Source organism: Melanostigma gelatinosum (genome assembly GCF_949748355.1).
Source record: "Melanostigma gelatinosum genome assembly, chromosome: 21".
NCBI lineage: Eukaryota > Metazoa > Chordata > Actinopteri > Perciformes > Zoarcidae > Melanostigma > Melanostigma gelatinosum.
The window spans coordinates 16,417,477-16,436,104 of record NC_136654.1 but is presented as its reverse complement, the minus strand read 5'-3'; the positions used below and the strand labels follow the sequence as shown (position 1 = coordinate 16,436,104).

At 43.4% G+C, this 18,628-nt stretch overlaps 1 protein-coding gene across 6 annotated transcripts; it reads right to left on the bottom strand.

The window, feature by feature from the left end:
- Positions 1-1,676: 1,676 nt before the first annotated feature.
- On the bottom strand, positions 1,677-18,062 carry qki2 (QKI, KH domain containing, RNA binding 2). 6 transcript variants are annotated; one of them, XM_079293029.1, is made up of 9 exons: positions 17,473-18,062; positions 15,158-15,306; positions 13,922-14,038; positions 10,344-10,487; positions 7,847-7,934; positions 7,346-7,630; positions 6,483-6,506; positions 5,770-5,847; positions 1,677-3,744 (listed from the first exon to the last, which is right to left on the bottom strand). In XM_079293029.1, the coding sequence occupies exons 1-9, from the start codon at positions 17,612-17,614 to the stop codon at positions 3,722-3,724; spliced, it is 1,050 nt and encodes a 349-aa protein (XP_079149155.1). In that variant the 5' UTR covers positions 17,615-18,062; the 3' UTR covers positions 1,677-3,721. The 6 variants fall into 6 exon arrangements, with proteins under 6 accessions (XP_079149155.1, XP_079149156.1, XP_079149157.1 ...); XM_079293030.1 differs by having other exon boundaries at positions 5,770-5,844; XM_079293031.1 differs by lacking the exon at positions 6,483-6,506.
- Between the last annotated feature and the right edge of the window lie 566 nt (positions 18,063-18,628).

Sequence of the window (18,628 nt, the reverse complement as noted above, 5' to 3'; positions counted from 1 at the left end):
CTCTCTCTCTCTCTCTCTCTTCATTTGTCTCTCTCTCCCTCTCCCTCTCTCTTTCTCTCTCTCTCTCTCTTCCTTTGTCTCTCTCTCCCTCTCTCTTTCTCTCTCTCTCTCACTCACTCTTCCTCTCTCTCTCTTTCTTTCTCTCTCTCTCTTTCTTTCTCTCTCTCTCTTCCTCTCTTTCTTTCTGTCTCTCTGAGCTCCCAAACACAAAAGACAGAGAGGCCACGACAGGACCCCAGTGTATGCTGGTTGTCAAGGAGACAAGGAGACAGTGTTAGGTCTTTAAACGGCCTCAGAAGGGTGTGCGGAGTTAGGGGGAGTTGGCCTTATTTACATGGGAAGAGGACAAGGGAGAGACGGGGCTTGAAATACAACTTTTGAGCAGCTTATAGGACTCCTGTTATTCAGCTAAAATCATTCCGCCGCTCGGCCATCAAATATTGACCAAGCGGAGAGAATCCGGAGCTGTTCATTACGTGGAGAATGTTGTGCATACATAGTAATGTAAATCAACCTGTCTTTTCCTCTCACTTTCTCTCTTTATCTCACCCACACACACACACACACACACACACAGACATACACACACAACCCCACTTTGAATGTAAGCGCTGGGAGCTCTGGGCCCCAGTGTTGGCAATGGCGAAGAGCTGACTGCAGAATACATTACCAGATGCTTGAAGAGTGTTTCATACCAGGAGAAGAAGAAAAAAAGCACAGAACTTGACTGAAAACAGGAAAAACACAGAGAAGAGTACACACCCATCCAAACACACACCATGCACCCCCACCCATTTATATCCACACAGTCTCCCTTGTACTTTCTCTCGCTGTCTCCGCTTTGCTTCTTCCTGTCCAGAGGGTTGTCAGCAGCGGTCACATTATGTCCTTTCTCTCTCTCTGTGATCAGGGGGTGTATGGGTTGCGGCCACAGAGCCCGGCTCAACTCCAAGCCTGAAGTTCAATATCACCCCTCAACTCCACAATGAAGGCAGGAAGGGCAGGGAGAGGACGAATGAGCCACCCACTGCTGCATTCACCACAGAAAACCCCCGTGTGATTTTCTCCTTTTTTTTCCTTCTCTGTGGCGTGTGAAACCTTAAATGTGCAGTTTAAAGGGAACTTCAAGTGTCAAAGGCTCCAATTACCCACACATTTACTCACCCCTCTTTATATTTTAATGTAAGTGCACCCCGAGACAAAAAGGAGCCTAATTCCCACAAATGCAGCTACCGTGACAAATGTCGGTTATTATTGGTGGGTTTTCAGACTTCAGGGACAGACTGTGTAATATTTACTCTGCAGATGTTTGAGGGCGAGCTTGCACAATCAATTTCCCTTTAATTCCCAAGCCATCTCGTCCTCCAAACCTGATCCCCCCCCCCCTCCCTCCTTTTTTTCTGTTATACATGTGCATGCCTCTGAGAAACCATGGTGAGTCGGGTGTGTTTTGTTTTCTCTTATTACACACATCGCTGTGTGTAATGTCTACTTAAATAGCGGGAGTATAGAGAACAAGAGACAGAGCGCAGAAAAGGAGAAGTGGGAAAAAAACATGTTTTGGCCCTTTCCTTGGGTTTCTTTCCCCCTTCGGTATCTTAGGCGTGTTTGGTGATTAGTATGCAGAAAGGAAGCTGATTTGCATAATTAAGTGCTGCAGAGAAAAAGCAACAAAGTTTGTTAGTTTTACAACTATGAGTTTAATAGTGTACAAAGAGTTATTCCTGCTCACTTGAAAAGTTAAACATTCATAGTTCAACACATATCTTTCTTTTTCATTTCTTTTAGACACATGTCATTTTTAATTTTTTTTTTAAAAGGAATCCAAAGCAGAGACAGATACCATTAAAGAGGTTAATAATCACATAAGTGGTAACAGTTAGTAACCTTGGCACTGAAGAGTATATTAATGTTGTACTACACTGTTAATTGTCACACTCATAGCATACAAAAGGCACAGAGGGCAAGCAATGTTGATGTCAAAGGCTCAAGTTAATACAGAGGACATCAGAGACTCCAGTATATCAGGACATTGATTACCAATGACACACCAAGGATAGTTATATTCATCCAATTACTCTCCGTAATAAGGCATCATGTTCTTATCTGAAAAGGTAATTTAATGTTATTTTCAGGTACAAAATAGAATATAAAAATACATTATAAACTTGTTACAGATGTTACGGCCCCATGATTTTTTTTTCTTCTTCTTTCTTTTTTAAGTCAAGGCATCAGTTGGTTTGTGTGTGTATGTGTGTGTGTATAACTGTATCACACCTTCTGAATAGGAGGATACTCATGCAGAAATAAAGATATGGACGACTTCATCTCCAACAAAGCAATCAAACAAACAAACACAACAAATAGATCAAATATAACACTGTTCTCTCGAGGTATCCGACCCTCACATATACATTTCAGACACGGTAGCTTCAATACTTCCAATTCAAATGACCCACTTCTTTTTTTTCAACTTTTTTTGGCACTAAAATCTGAATTGAGAAGAGTTATGGGTGTAAAGACATCAAATGCAGACGATTATAATTAATCTGCATAAACCCAAAGGACATCATTTCATGCTGGGCACAAACCCACGATGTGGTAGCAAAAGATTTAGGTGCAACATTGTTCCATTGCTCTCAAATAAATAAAGGCACTGTTGTTCAAGCTCATACAATACTGTAGTGTGAAAAAGGCAAAGGCATCGTTGTGTAAGTCCTCTCGATTTAGACAAAGGAAGTGCAACCTTCCTTCTGTGTGTGCGGATCTGCACCGTACAGACGTGGCATTTACACTGCATATGTTGACTCCGTATTGGGAAACTTTACTTATTAAGAAAAACTCAAAAGACACTTTGGCATTTTGGATTCCAGTTTGTTCTTGTTACCTTACCGAGCACCTGTTGCTTTCACTTTTTTGTTGCTTTGTTTTCCGTGTTCCAACGTGTCAGGGAGAATTGGAAATCTCGGAAAAGATTCACAAAATAACACACTCTTTGAAACACGAGTGACATTTTAAACACATCACTGGAACCACCTGTTGGTGTTACAAGTGAAGGGAAAGTGTGTTAATATGTCGTTATCGCAACACCAACGTTGACGTATAAATTAATTGAAATGGTCGGCCCTGAAAACAGCCGTTCCCCTGAAAGAGTGTGCAGAAAAGTGAAGTAAGAGGTGCCCCGAAGAGGAAAGATGTTTCATAATATCAACATATCTCATTTAGTTTTAGTGTTTATGGAGGGTTTCTGCGCTGGATAAGTACCATTATTATCAGTATAGTTACCATGTTATTAATAGAGTCATTATTATTGCATCACATGGACTGAGGGGAGGGCAGCTCAGATTGACAGCTGGGCACAGCCAGGGATTGGTTTAGGAGCTCTTCACCAGTTTCGGGCCTGGCCCCAGTTAAGTCTACTGGTTATGCAACAGCTGTTACAGATCGGGGATTTGGACTGGTTGTAAAACATGCTCAGACTGGCGTTGGGCACGTTTGGTAAAGTTTAGGTTAGGACTTGGTGATGGGCGGGGTCCTGAGGTCTATTCCCATGATCGCTGTCGTCTGGTTGGCTGGTTAGACAGAAGCAGCCGGGATGTTCCCAATGTGCTGGTCTGGTTGGCTGAGCTGGGGGAGTGACGGGGGCCGCGGGCCAATGAGCACGCCAGCGGGCAGAGATGGGCGGGTCATCAGTGGGCGGAAAGGTCAGAAGGTCAAGGGGTCATGGGTTAGTTGCCGTGGCAGCTAGAGTTAGACAGACAGAGACGGACAGACGTGGAAAGGAAACAAAAAGGGCACATAAAAGGGGACATAAAAAGAAAAAAAGATAGAAGAGAGATTAGTGTCAGCTAGTGGCGTCAGGATGACAACAAGGCAGATCTACTGCAGTCACACAGCAGGAGGGGCGCTACCTACGAGCTGCACAACACCTCCATGAGCCCTGCATAGCCATTCAGGAGGACTCGCATCAACCACCGGGTGGTGACACGAGGAATGGCTGGTTAGCGATGCTCTCGTGCGCTCATGAAGGTGTTCGCAGGGTTAAGCTTTCGGAGATGCCCCTCCTGTCGAGTGGCCGCTGCTATAGTGATACTACTCGTGCTAGCCGGACTACGTCTAGCACAGACAGACAGTGGAACCATGGATAGAGAGAGAGACAGCATGGTTTCATGTGGGTGAGAGAGTGACCTTTATGTCCACAGAACAGTGTCTGGGCCTCGGCTATACTTTCACTTACTGACAAGTCCAGCTATTGTTTAGCAGCAGGCGTAAAATCAGGGTGATTAACAGTTGTGATTAACTGATTATTGATTGTGGTTTGATCTATTTGCTATGAAGTATTAGAAGAGCACCTAGTGACTAAGCAAAGAGGCACCATAAGAGATAGCGATGAGAGGTTAAGAGATGGTGATTTTAGAGGGACTTAAGAAACAATTTAACAATAGACAGACTAACTACAAGAATTTAGAGGCTTTGGTTTTCTTTAGAGATTTTTTTTCAACAGTCATCTTTATTGCCTTTTAGTGTTTTTTGTCCATCGTGTACAACAAGAGCACCACCGCTCTCTTTCACACACACACACGCACACGCACACAAATACACACATACGCACACACACATATAATGTAGCTAGCTAGTCCATTTCTATTGCATAAAACAGTCACGAGGCCTGTGAATCCAGAAGGTCACCTCATCTTAAATAGACAGAGCAAAACACTGCCTTCATTGCCACCTTTCGCGGTGACTAAAACAGTAGTCGCTACACACCTTGAACAAAAGTTTGAAGTTTACATGGAGACACTTCATCTCTAAAAAGCGTATCGTAAAAACAAAAATAAAACTTTACAAACTAAAAAAAACTATAAAAAAAAAAAATACTACATGTATTTCCAAAGCGATCTTGTTCCATAAGCTTCATATAAGCACTTAAATCCTTAAAATCCCTATATACAAATTTATTTTGCAGCTAAATACATGGTAACAGCACCCCTCTGGCTAGGAAATATATGAAAGATGGAAACAGCCCCAATGATAAAGTCCAGTGGGCGACTGATAAGACCAAAACAACAGTATTTCATACAAAAGAGCTTGTAACACAGACTTCAGTAGTTATCACACGCTGTGTTTTAGTAGTAAAGACCAAAGATCATATTGAATTCAATGACCTTCAGAGAAAAGACAATCACTGTTACTTTAAGTGTCATATAGTCATTGGGCACAACACAGGATTTAATTAAAAAAACATTTGCGGAAATCTACTGGAATGAAGTTGGGTATAAATAAAATTTCCCACAGTTATTTGTCGGGTAAAAAGTAGTAGTGAAGAGATAAAAACAACAACGAAAAAACCCCCCACAAACGGTTCTGAGAGAGAGGACTTCAAATCCAGAGTCACAAGGATCGAGTCACATGAATGGAGCGATCCATTCTAATTGAGAGGGTCCCGGCCTGCAAGCCGTCCAGTTTATCTACCAGGCGAGCGAAGATACCCGCTGCGGCTGTCACCATTCACATGGTTCCTCCCAATCTGCTCACTTATTTCACTTTCACTGCAACAGATACTTTCACATTTTACCGATGCCGTGTCAGCGTGTGACCTTTTTTTGACTGATGCAGTTCTTTCTCCCCCCCCCCCCCCCCCCCCTCGGTTTTTTAAGGCATGCCGTATTACAGACGCATGTAAACTGAAATTGGTCCATTGGTCTGCATGCACGCACACTAACACACACACATATACATACACATAAAGTGGCTGGTGAGCTAACTAACCTCTGTCTGGGGTCACTACCCTTTGGTAAGGATGGATTCTCTTGTCGTAGCGTCGTACCTTAGTGGTCATGGCACCTGCTAACAGCCATTGACATCGCCAAAACAGAACACAGAAGGTTACTCATCAGAAAGACATCAAACAGTCCACTCATGGCACCAACATCAGTGAAACCAGGAATCTACAAAGTGTTCAAGGCTGAGGGTGAAAGTAAATCAAAACATCTCACTTCTAAGAGACAGAGTTCTTGTTGTTTCGTGGTCTTCTGTTCTCTCAAGAAAATATTAATCCAAACCACTAATTCCTCACTAAGCTTCACTCGTAGATTCAACATCGGCTGTAAGCAAAGTCACTCTATAGCTCTGTGATTAAAATAAGCTTTAACATATATTAAAGCACAAACAGCGGCGCTAAAATATCTATCGGTTCACTAAAATGTGTTAAAATTACAAGCAGAAGCTGAACTATTAAAAGAAGTTAAATAGCTGACACACCACAACACTAGTCTGCTAATACAAAGAGGAAATGAACAGGAATGGACACTTGACGACAGAATGACTGTCGAGGAATCTGTCATCCTAAAGTATGAGCAAACTTTGAGTGTTTGCTCTGTGGGATAAGTATGTGTTGGGGGGGGGGGGGGTCTCTGCAAGCCAGTCCGTGTGTGTGCTAGGAAGGGTTGCTATCGCTTAGCCTTTGGTTGGGAAAGCCATACCTGCAAAAACACAGGAAGAAGGGACTGTTAGCCCAGCAATGAGCTTCGGCATTCTTCTATATATGTTGCGGATGTATTACAAGAGCTGGATATGGATGCCAAGTTGTCCCAGTAGAGAACCGTGGTAATGCAGCAGAACAGCAATCTTGCGGTTCTGCTTCCTAACCCGTCAATAACAGAAGACGTCAGGTTTTTGATCGTGTTCTGGCTGTTAAGATTTCAAAATCACCTTGTAATTTCCCAGTTTTGTTCTCAGTCAGGGACTGTCCTCCGTGTGCATGCACGTCATGTTTTTCATGCACACTTCTCGTCTTTCGTGTCTCTCAGGGTCCTGTCCTGTAGTGCAATGTGTTCATTGTGTAAAGGAAGTGTGGGTGAGCTTGTATGTGACTGTGTTAACTACTCTACTCTCTTTTGAAAGAGATAATTTACAAAAGGAATGCCAACGTGTGGCTTTAGCCTCGCAAGCTAACAGTTAGCAATGGATGAAATTCAGCTCTCAAATTTGTCATTCCCAGACTTCTGTGTATATAGACCGTTGAGTCCAGTCAATTGATAGCATGACTGCATAAATGAAGAGTTAACGAGTTAAAAGAGTCAACGTAGTAAGACGGTTTGAACACACCCTCATAGATGCAGGTACTGTATAAGCCATGTTCAAGTGCAGAACTTTACTGTGGCGCAAAAAGCAATTTGTCGTCTAAAGTTGTCGTCTATGGGACAAGTGGGCGGCGACAGAGACTAACAAAGAGGATTTTTGACGTACGAGATTGCTGAGCAACTTTCATTGGAGTCCGCTATCCAGTTCTCATAATACATCCATTGACTCTATAAGAACTGATGAGCGTTTGATCTCCAAATACCTAAAACTCCAGTTGAGTCAATCGGGTATTCCAATATGGAGGGCGTGAGTGTGTACGGATACTCGTAGGGCGTGTAGATGATTCCAGATTCGGGCCCTTGCTGCATCAGCGTCTGATGCGGATTGCCTCCCTGCATGAGGGCGGAGCTCTGGATCTGACGAATCAGAGGCATGATGGTCTGCGTGTTGACGGGGGCGGCGTTGCGCAGGGAAGGAGGCAGGATGGGCGTCGGGCCTGTGATGAGCCGAGGCGCCTGAGGTGTCCCGAGCGGGAAGCCGGCGGTGACTGTGCGGCACACGAACATACAATAACGCAAGTATGCGCACACCCACAAGCAAGCACACACAAACAATAGACAGGGGAGAAGAGGAGAGGACAAACAGTCTATTTAACAGGAGAAACAGAGGCATTGTTCATATATACAGTGGACTCCTGTACCCAGACCCCTCCTTTGTCACCCACCAACCCTCCTCCACAAGTTAACTATGATGTCATCCTTACGCGTCTTGACATTGGCGTCTCTGTAGGTCCCATTGAGAATGGCCAGCTCCATCAACTGCATTTTCTTCAGGTTGTCCTCCCCCTCAGCCTACAGAGCAGAGCAGCACAATCAGCTCACTGAGCCAGGACTGCCATTCAGCCATTTGACAAGTGAATGAATTCACTTTTGTGGGCGTCAAAAAGTCAGCAAATGTTACAGGATGCGGACACTAATTATGACGCAAGAGGGAATTGTTTTTTGTTTGCAAGAATCACGATTCCTTTGTTCTTATATTTCGAATTGATTAGGAACCTCCAAAACAGTTTCTTTCTATAAACAAACACAGATATTGCTGCCGATGGACAGTTATTCTACACACCAAGTCAGAGTTGTGTCAAGGATTATCTGTGATTTGTTGGAAAATCCTGCAAAACTTAGTTTTAAAGTGTTATTTTGAGTAGAATTATCTTTTGAAGTTGGCCTACCAATTGTATTTATGTAACAGGCAGCACTTTTAGTTTTTAGTGTAGCACTTGAATTGTTATTCTTAAAGTCAATAAGATATTGATAGAAATTAAACATTTTTATTTGTGCAAGTTTAGTATGAATAAATGTTGCTTTTTTTCTCTTAGGTGTGTGTTTACATGATTGCAATCAGCTGATATCAGTTTTTCAAACATAAAAACATAATCTTATACGCACTCTGCTTTCATGCCATCATGAGCGCACAGAAGACTGGCGCAGATCCTGAAATTAGCATTCCTACGTACTGAATCGAGAACTGATCTTTGAATGGAATTGTGAGATACGGAGAGATTCACACCCTTATTAATAACTTAAACAAAGATGACCAGACTATGTACACAGCCGCTCCACCATACGGGACATATTTAACTTCTTATCTCTGTAAGAAATGTGAGCATAGAACTGTGTTTAGTAGCTATAATAAAAGTGTTCAATGATTCATATTAAAGAATTCATAATTAGTCATAAACAAAGGGTTTTGGAAATGCATAATTAAGATAAGCATAAAGTGTTTTAGGATTAGTAGCTAGAAGTAGAATTTGAGACATGAAGCTTTTGCCAAAGTTGCAGAAGTTTAACGTTTATACTGAAGGATTATCATAGAAGGGACTAAACCGTAACTGACAGTCATTGAATGTGTTCGTAAACTCAGGGACAGAAAGCCAGACAGACAGAATACACTCCTGGAAGTTAGCCAATAGGAATTGGGATAAACGGAAGAGGAGGTGTTTCGAACGGATGTGGGTGGTTTCATTTCAAGTATTTTTCTCTCTCGCGTGATGGCTCTCAGAGGACGGACGGGTTTTATACCTGAGGCGCTGAGTTGAGTTTTTTGCAAACGGGGTTTTATTGATTTAATATTTCATGAAATAGTGTCCTTCACTGTAAATAATGTGCTTGCATCAGTGGGATTAAATTCCTTTTAATTGTAAACCAGTCTTGGTAGATTTATTGTTGCAGCGTGTCGACTGTACAAAGCAGCCGGACGCGTGCTCTGGCCTCCTCGCTGTGGAACAGACTCAAACTTCCACATCTCCGGTTGCAGCTCGATGAAAAGCTTGACTGATTTACAGTCGAAAAGCCAGGTCGGCTGGGTTAAACTAAGACATATCATGAACCTAACCCTCCACACACACGGATTTATAAACAGAAGTGAACAGGTGCTCAGCTCCTGATTGCCTGCAGACACTTCTTACATCCTTAAACTTCAAGGGTTTGCCGATACCGTGCTGTGATTAGAGTGGAAGTGACGGCTGATTGCCGCAATAGGAATCCCCCTGCTGGTCTTTTCAATCCGTTTCTATTGTTGCAAATAATGCAGAAGAAAAAAAAAGGAAGGAGCCTTGTGATTTTCAAAATATGTGCTTTTGTGTTTGTGTGTAAAACAGGATGTTTTAGAGCATGTGTGTGTGTGTGTGCGTGTGTGTGTGTGTGTGTGTGCGTGTGCATCTCTGTGCAGTGTGTTTCTTGTTTGTCGTCATGTTTGTGCACTTTTATGCATGTATGTATGTCTGTGGGGGGGGATGTAGGTGGTCTGGAGAATGTGAGAAATGTTGAGGAGTGCAATCAAAACGTCCCCTTGTGTGGACAACAAAAAAAAAAAAAAAACAGGGCGAAAAAAGGGATACTGTAGCCAGTAGTTGGGAATGAAGTGAGTTGTGAACGAGTGAAAGGAGTGATGGAGTGGGGAGAACAAGTGAACAGACTCTCCATTCATTCCCTCAGCCTTTCAAACAACCCGGGGTTACCATGGAAACCCCTTTATACGTGTTCCCTAATTACCCTAACCCCTTACACATACTCTCTCATACACACAGAGACACACAAAAAACACAGAAAAGACACAAACACACAGTTTTTTGGACTGACAATCCCCTTCCCCCCCTTCCATGCATACCAACACAGTGAACTCTCATCCAGTCACACGCAGTTTTTCCATCAGTCCAGACCATAATATATGCCGTCCAAAGGGGTTTACGGACTGATACTCACAGCTGGCACGAGAAGCTTCTTGACCTCGTTGATGGCCCGCTGGAGTTTGATCTTGGCCCGATTGTGTGTGTCCTCCACTGTGATCAGGACGTGGAGGTCCTCGCTGAGGTGCTCCCAGTTGGGCTTCCCTCGGTTCATCTCCTCCTGAAAAACATTTGAAAAGCTGTGTTTGAATGCGCCACACAAGCTCGGCCCATTACCGGCACAGAGGGAACAGGATTTCACTATTCTTCTTGTTTGGCTCGGCTTTTGGATCGGCCTCAAACTACACACACACACACACACACACACACACACACACACACACACACACACACACACACACACACACACACACACACACACACACACACACACACACACACACACACACACACACACACACACACACTCGAGGCTCAAGGTCGTGCAATGCAGCTTTGGAAGAGTTATCAAACTCACCAAATAACCATTTTGCTCTTCGGTGGTTCCACAAGTTTGGAGTTGCATTTCATTCCCTTCTTTAATCTCTCGCTGACACTTAATCAAAACTAGTTCATTGATCAACTGTTGGAGCTCAATACCAAATTAATAAGACAGTGCTGCAGCCTTACTATTTCAAATTTAGGCCTGAACGCAAACACACAATGTGTCTTAATTTTGTGAAATCTGGTGGTTGCTGTTGTGCTTCCTTAATGTTGTTGTTGTACAGTGAATATACGTTGTGTTTTTACAGTGTTCATTTTCTTAACAGAGATTTTTTTTTATCTGTTTCTTGTGCTGAAGATGTAAATCAGTATAGCTAACTCTGGTACAGCTAAATAATCTGCGCATTGTCCATGTCAAATAAATCAATTCAATATTCTGATGTTGATTAAATAACAATAATAATCATTTCGTAGGTAAAAATACCAGATTATGGGCCCTGTTGCTGGTCGTGTTTGTTGGTCTCCTGAAGGTTTGGATAACTTTGTCTTCCAAATAGTTAGAAAAAAAAATACCAAACCCAAGCTGGATCCGCGGCTTATCAGATTATTGCAATATTTGGTTTCTTTTTCAAGTTCATCAGACAAATAAAGAATTTGAAGAAAGTCTGTTTGGGCTTATGTGATACATTAGTTATTAGTTTTAGGCTCCAGGGGCTCTAGGAATGATGTTTTCTGTCGGTCATTCTACTACTTCGGTCCAGACTGAAATAACTTATAATTATAAAATGGATTTTTGTGAAATTTTGATTCCATGTTCATGGTTCTCAGAGGATGAATCTTCATAACTCTGGTGATCCTGAACTGGATCAAAATTGAAATCTGTCCACTACTTTCATTGATAATTAAATAGCTGCAAAACAAATGGCCTTAGCTTTACTGTGTTCAGTGATAATTAGTAAATGCTAGCATGCTAATTCGCTAAAGTAAGATGCTTTCCATGGTAAACATTACCTGCTAAACATCAGCATGTTAGCATTGTCATTGCTGACGTTAGCAATTAGCTCAAAGCACCGCTGTGCTCAAAGGAAAAACTGGACATTTTGGGAGATATGTTTATTTGTTTTGTTGCTGAGAGTTAAAGGAGAATATCAGTACCACTCTCATATCTATATGCTATGAATATGAGGAAGCTGAGCATAAAGACTGGAAACAGCTCACTTTGTTCGGTCCAATAATTACAAAATCCACCCACGAGCATCTCGAAAGCTCACCAATTAGAAAAGTATATTTTGTTTGTTTAATCTTTTAAACCTGTTGTTCAGCAGCCAGTAGGTTTTGACAGAACTCTTTGTCAGATCCTCTCCCTCACACCTTTCCAACGTCAGAGTAGGCGGAGCTGTGTCCAATCACTTTCCGATACCGATAATTCGATATTAACACCCACTGCATGCTGTGATTGGCTCCGCTGAGGTGAGCTGGGTTTCAACTTTGCTCCAAATCTCTTTTTTTTTTAATTATACAACTATTTCCGTCACTTTTTATGAGTACAAACAAGTGCAACGCTGTGCATGTTTTCCATGACAGACTGAAATTGTGCAGAGTTATCCCCATATTTTAACGATATTACATCTCATTGACAGCAGGCCTTTCACTCCACCTTCGGGTGAGGCCGTTCACAACAACTATAAACACTGTAATTGCCATTGTGGTTGAACAATACGTCATAAGAACTATCTCTGTGTGACCATAACCTGACCTTTATGCGCTGGAACTATTTCTTGGCAAGGCAGAGTGACTTTGTAGCCAGACCAGCTGTTTCCCCCCCCTTGTTTCCAGTCTTTATGCTTAGCTAAGCTAAGCATCTCCTCCTGATTGCAGAAAGGGAGAATGAAAGTGTTGTCAATCTTCTCATATAACTCTCGGCAGAAGGCAAATACACATATTTCCCAAAACTCATTCAAATGAAAATAAGTGTTAGTCGTAGCCAAGTTAAAACTGAAATCATCAAGAATCAAGTCTTTTAACTCAGTATTGCGTGCTGGGACATTCTATCCTCTGTAGATGTTTTGTCAAGTGAGATGTATCATTTTGAAAAACACCAAAAGTCAACATCTTTCTCCCTTCTCCCCCGTTGCCTCCCACTGTGTCTCTGTTTTCCTTCCTCTCCGTCTCTGTGTGTGTCTGTGCGTCTCTCTCTTTCTCTGAGGGGCGTGCGGGGTTGGGAATGTTCTGGAGAGAGAGAAAGAAGGGGAGGGGGAGGAATGCTGGACTTGCTCCACCTGCCGTTTGGAAAGCTTGTGCCGACTCCGTCCAACAGCAGACACCAGGGGAGAGGAAGGGGGAACAGATGGACCGAACACCGGGGCAGGAAAACTGACAACCAAAAACTAATTTCGAGAGAAGGGTTGGTTGGACGGATGGATGGAGGGATACACATATGTAGATAGATGGATAGAAAGACAGACAGACAGATGTTGGGAGGGATGAAAGGCTGGATAGGAAGGAGGGCGGATGGACGGGCGGGCAGAGAGAGAGAAAGAGAGAGAAAGATAGAGAGAGAAAGATAGAGAAAGAGAGAGAGAGACAGAGAGAGAGACAGAGAGAGAGAAAGATAGAGAGAGAAAGAGAGAGAAAGATAGAGAGAGATAGAGAGAGACAGAGAGAGAGAAAGAGAGAGAACGATAGAGAGAGAAAGATAGAGAGAAAGAGAGAGAAAGAGAGAGACAGAGAGAGAGAGAGAGAGAGAAAGAGAGAGAGAGAGAGAGAGAGAGAGAGAGAGAGAGAGAGAGAGAGAGAGAAAGAGAGAGAGAGTTTTGTTTTTGGTAAATTAAGGACCACAAGCTAAAAAAGAGTTTTGCATGTTTCACTCACATAGACTCCATTTCACCACTCAACATTTTCCAAAGTAAATATATTTTACATTTCTAATGTTTATCATTCTCAGTCTGCTGTTGGAATCTATTCATTCCAAAGCTGCTGAAAGTCCCTCAAATGTGCATCCTAACATCATGCCAAACAAACAAAGTGTGGTATCAATCTTCTCTTTTAACTCTCAAGAATTGCAAACTAATCGTGAAAATGAATGCGATGTGCGTATGCCAAATAATTGTCACGGCCTGTAACAAATGACAATGAAAGTGTGTGTCTTGTGTGTTTTTGTGAGTGTTTTACCTTCTTCTTGTCTCTCATGGAGCCCTTTCCTCGCACCATAATCTTGCATCCGGTCTCTGCCTCCAGTTGTTTGGCCGTCAGTCCACGTGGGCCCAGGATCCTCCCTACAAAGTTAAACTACGCAAAAGAGCAAGAAAACAAAACACACACACATGATCGTAAAAAAGAAACAGGCCTGAAGGAAGACACATCACATTCTCAGACTGTCTTTTTTACAATGTGTGTGTATTTGCATGTGCTGCGTGTCAGTGTTTGTGCATCTGTGAGGTGTTACTCAGAGAGACAAAAATAGCTCATTATACGGGTGCTGGCTGGTGTTGGTGGCATAACAGGACAGCGGCGTTCTCTTAACCTTATCTGTCACTAAGGCCGAGTGATTAACTAGACAGCTGCCCCTCTGTGAGTGAGTGAGTGAGTGAGTGTGTGTGCGATTGTGTTTGTTTCCTTGCCACTGTCCCTCTGTCTCTAGCGTTTGTCTCTCACAGCATTTGTCCAGCCTCTTCCTACTTTTCTAACTCCACTGAAGTTTGACCGAATGTTATCTTCAGTTGCAACATATTCGCTCCGGGCTCAGGGGCGACCCCAGAGTCTCTCCGAGACACGGCCGCAAATCCAGATAGAGGAACCTCTCTCTAAATTTAACCCTGATCTCAACCGTTTTCCTGTGTGTGTGTGTCCTGTTAGCCTCCTGTCATGTGAGTGAGGACAGCCTGTCATTGTATTCGGTGATTGGCGAGCTGATGCGTGGGGAAAATCATGTGAGCATGAGGATCAACGCAACTCATATCGAAGCGCTTAACTGTACTTGGCGGGAGCAGCGGCGTACTGAACCCTTCACTGACTGCCGTGCACTTGTCTTTATATTTGGGGGAAAGACTTCATCCACCTTTTTAAGAGTGGTGTAAATATTCATGGTGTAATCGTACGTAATCAGGAAGTAAGGGAATATTGCCTTTTTGGGAAAAACAAATCTGAATCTTAAAATATTACTGTAAATTATGAATTTTTATCTTATTGGAAACACTGGCCGGGGTTTATTATCGATCAAGTCTCGATGACATCATTGGGTGTGAGCACAGATTATCTCAGAATGAAATCAGCTTGTAGATCAAATGTAAAGCTATGATTACGCCTCACTGACCCTCTGGCCGCCCCTCTGTAACTACGAGGAGATAAAGTGACCGGATAAACAGAAACTCTTCTGAAAGGTCAAATGTCATGGATTCGTCCACTCACGTCGGGGTACTCTTTGACGGGCACGTAGAGCTTCTCCTGCAGCTGAGCGACGGGGCCGACAGCTTCGGGAAGCTCCTCCATGTCCCGCCCGTTGAACATGCCACCGTTCACTGTGTCGTTGTACATGTCCTTGCGTACCCTGCCGATTTCTGGGAGACAGAGACAGAAAGAGGGAGCAAAGTTTAACCCAAGGCGTCCGTGAAAGTGTCGAGGAGCAACCGCAAGTGTCACGTTTCTTCAGACCGTCTATTTCTTAGAACGATGAGTCACGGTCACCAGGATTACGGGAGGCTCGGAGTGTGACAGCAGACAGACAATTAAGACCGACAGACAGACAGGCAGGGACACAGTCACAAGCATTCTGCACCACAATGTAGTATCTAACCACTGACTGCTTTGCAATCAGGCCTCCTCTATTGCTGACAATTTCTGTCTTTCTATTTCTTTCTCCAACTGTGTTTAACACACACACACACACACACACACGTTGCTCCCCATTTCACTCTGTAAATAACACAAGGAAAAACAGTTGGTCAACAACCACAAAAATCGAATTTTTTTAAAAGCGAGAAGGCTTATTTACACACCATTTTCTTGATGATAAATCTTCTGGTGTATAAAGTTTTTCCAGAGTTTTTGACATCTTCAAATGAATGATATAAACCACAGAAAAGCTGCAAAATGACTTAAACGATCAAGTTCTTGTCTTAGGTTTGGCGCAGAAGCACCAACATAAATGAGACTGTATGTTTGTCTGCCTGTCTGCTTGTTTACTGTCGTTTCAATGGCCGACGTTAGCCTTTGATGCCTTTGTAATGACACGCTAGCACAATAATAACTGACTACTGCACTACACAAATATATGCAACACATACACACAGACACCCGGCTTGAACTCTCACACACACACACACACACACACACACACACACACATTGCAGAATAACTGCCTCGAGGCACAAATATCATCTGACCTAAGCAGGCTGACAGGCATGTCTCCCCGCTCTGAGAGTGATAAATCTGACCATAATAACTACAGTAGGATCCTATAATTAAAGCCACAGCTACAGCGACAATGATGATCCTCTAATAACCCACTCTGACCTGTTACAGACCAAAAGTGACAATTAAAAGAAGAAACACACACACACACACACACACACAAGCAAATCTGCACAGCCAAGCAGGGCTTTTGTCACACTTCAGCTAAAACAGGGAGGAAATTGAGAAGTGAAAGAAGAACAAGAGAGTCGAAGGAAATAGAGATAAGGGGGGCTGGGGCTGTAGCAGGCCTTATCTTAACACTTCAACCTGTCATTGGATTATATATCGACCGGACTGTTTCCGAATATGCCACAAACATGCACCCTGACAGTATGTGTGACTGGCAGGCTTTCTTATTACCCGGCACACACTTTGTTGGTGCTGTGCCCTTGTCCACATTACTCAGGCAGGAGATACAGCCAGGCTGAAAAAAAACGAGCGCGGTACAATGCCTTTCATTCTAACCGAGGGTGTGCCATTATCGTGGCTGAGGGATGAATGTGCCCGGCTGTCAGTCTTCTACATGAACACGACCAGAGATGTGAGGTTGACCCATGTGTCAGGCTGCAGAGGCTGTCTGGTATAAGAACAACCTTGCTGCGTCATGAGACATGTCACAGAGCACAAAGTCAGGACCTCTGTCATCCTGATGTGCAACAACAGCAGCAACCACAGGCCTCGGGAACTGACGTTAAAAAAAAAAAGTGTACACTTAAAAAATAAGATGCCACTTTTAAACTTTTTTTTTTTTTTTTTTTGCAACAATGCCAGTCTTCTGTCGTTATTTCTGAAGTGCTCGCAAGAATCGTAAGATATCAACAAGTGAAGTGCATTGATAAGTTGTACAGACAGCGTGTACGCAGCCTCAAATCAAATATTTGACACAGTGACACGCTCTCGTTCCTGCTCAGGGATGGGCTGCATCATTCACGTAAGCCTGCGCATTCGGTCACTGGACTAACAACTGTCTGTTTGTTCCCATCACCAACTCTGTGTGTGTGTGTGTGTGTGTGTGTGTGTGTGTGTGTGTGTGCTGCTCTCAACAAAATTAAAATGTGACTTGAGGTAAAACAAACATCCAATTCACGCGCTCATTTTTAATTTACAACCACATCTCTATGAAGGAATTCAGCGTCAAGCAACATAAATACAACGTGGGTTAATAATTCATCATTAGAATATCTCAGTGTTTGATGGGATGACATTTGTTTGACAAGTGCTTAGAGTCTTCAGTGAAGGGGGTTAAAACACCCGAACTGAAGCCGAGTTACCTTCATCCAGCAGCCGCTCCAGATGCGTAAAGATGCCGCTGAAGTTGGGCAGGGAGCTCATCACCTTCCTGTCGTTCATCAGCTGCATCAGGTAGTCCGGGTTGGACTTGGGTCTCTCCTTCACCTCTGTCTCTCCGACCATGGCTTTAGCTTCTACGATAAAGTGACCTAGCTGACGTTAGTGGAGAAACTTGTGGGGAAATTCACCCAAAACACACACACGCACACGCGCGCTCCGACACAAGCGATGCGAGGACCCCAGGGGTTTCCACCGGCTTCTCTGTTAGCTGATCAAATTCAAATATCAGCTCCGGTTAAACCGACTGTCCTTCGGTTAACGTTTCGTCTGCGTGCCCTTCTTTTCTCTCCCCCCCCCCCCCCCCCTGTGTCCAACTCTCTCCAGAGTTTGAAAAAGTTCCTTTTTGGAGTGGAGTTTGGCTCTTTTTTGAGACTTCAGGCGACACTTCAAAGGACTCCACGCACTAAAAGAAACAATCGCCCATCAACTGGCCACGACTGCTCCGCTAGTGTCCGCCCGGTGTGTCGGTATTCTGCAGCGGGTATCGACTCCCTATCATATGATTACAGTACAGCAGCAGCACGAGTGGGATGTCAAGAGCGCGCCGCGCGTCGCCGCTATCTCAGGGGAGGAGGCTCGTGCTCGTCCCCACAGAGCCCCCGCCTCTCTCTCGCGCGCGCACAGGCACGCACACACATACACACACACACACACACACACACACACACACACACACCTTACACCCACAGTACAACAATATAACAGCTCCACATATGTATTCACACCTGTTACTGTCCATCACTTGTCCTGTGAAGTGTGTGTGTGTGTGTGTGTGTGTGTGTGTGTGTGTGTGTGTGTGTGTGTGTGTGTGTGTGTGTGTGTGTGTGTGTGTGTGTGTTTCCAGGTGCCCTCATGTACTGAACATCAATTTTGACGTATTTGTACTTGAGCACTTACATCCATTTCATGCAACTTTAGCCTCTACTTCTGATACAAAAGAAGCAAATATGACTATCCTCTACTTGGGTAAAAGTACAAATACAACAATTTGGAAATACAAGTTAAAGTCCTGTATTCAAAATCCTGCACAAGTAAAAAATGATCATCAGCAAATTATATCAAAAGTAAAAGTATTGG

Coding starts and splice junctions, on each gene's coding strand:
- qki2 (XM_079293029.1), bottom strand. CDS start 17,614: ATGGTCGGAGAGACAGAGGTGAAGGAGAGACCCAAGTCCAACCCGGAC. Junction 10,488..13,921: donor CCATGAGAGACAAGAAGAAG/GTAAAACACTCA, acceptor AATGTTTTTCAG/GAGGAGATGAACCGAGGGAA. Junction 6,507..7,345: donor TGACTCAACTGGAGTTTTAG/GTATTTGGAGAT, acceptor CTGGGCTAACAG/TCCCTTCTTCCTGTGTTTTT.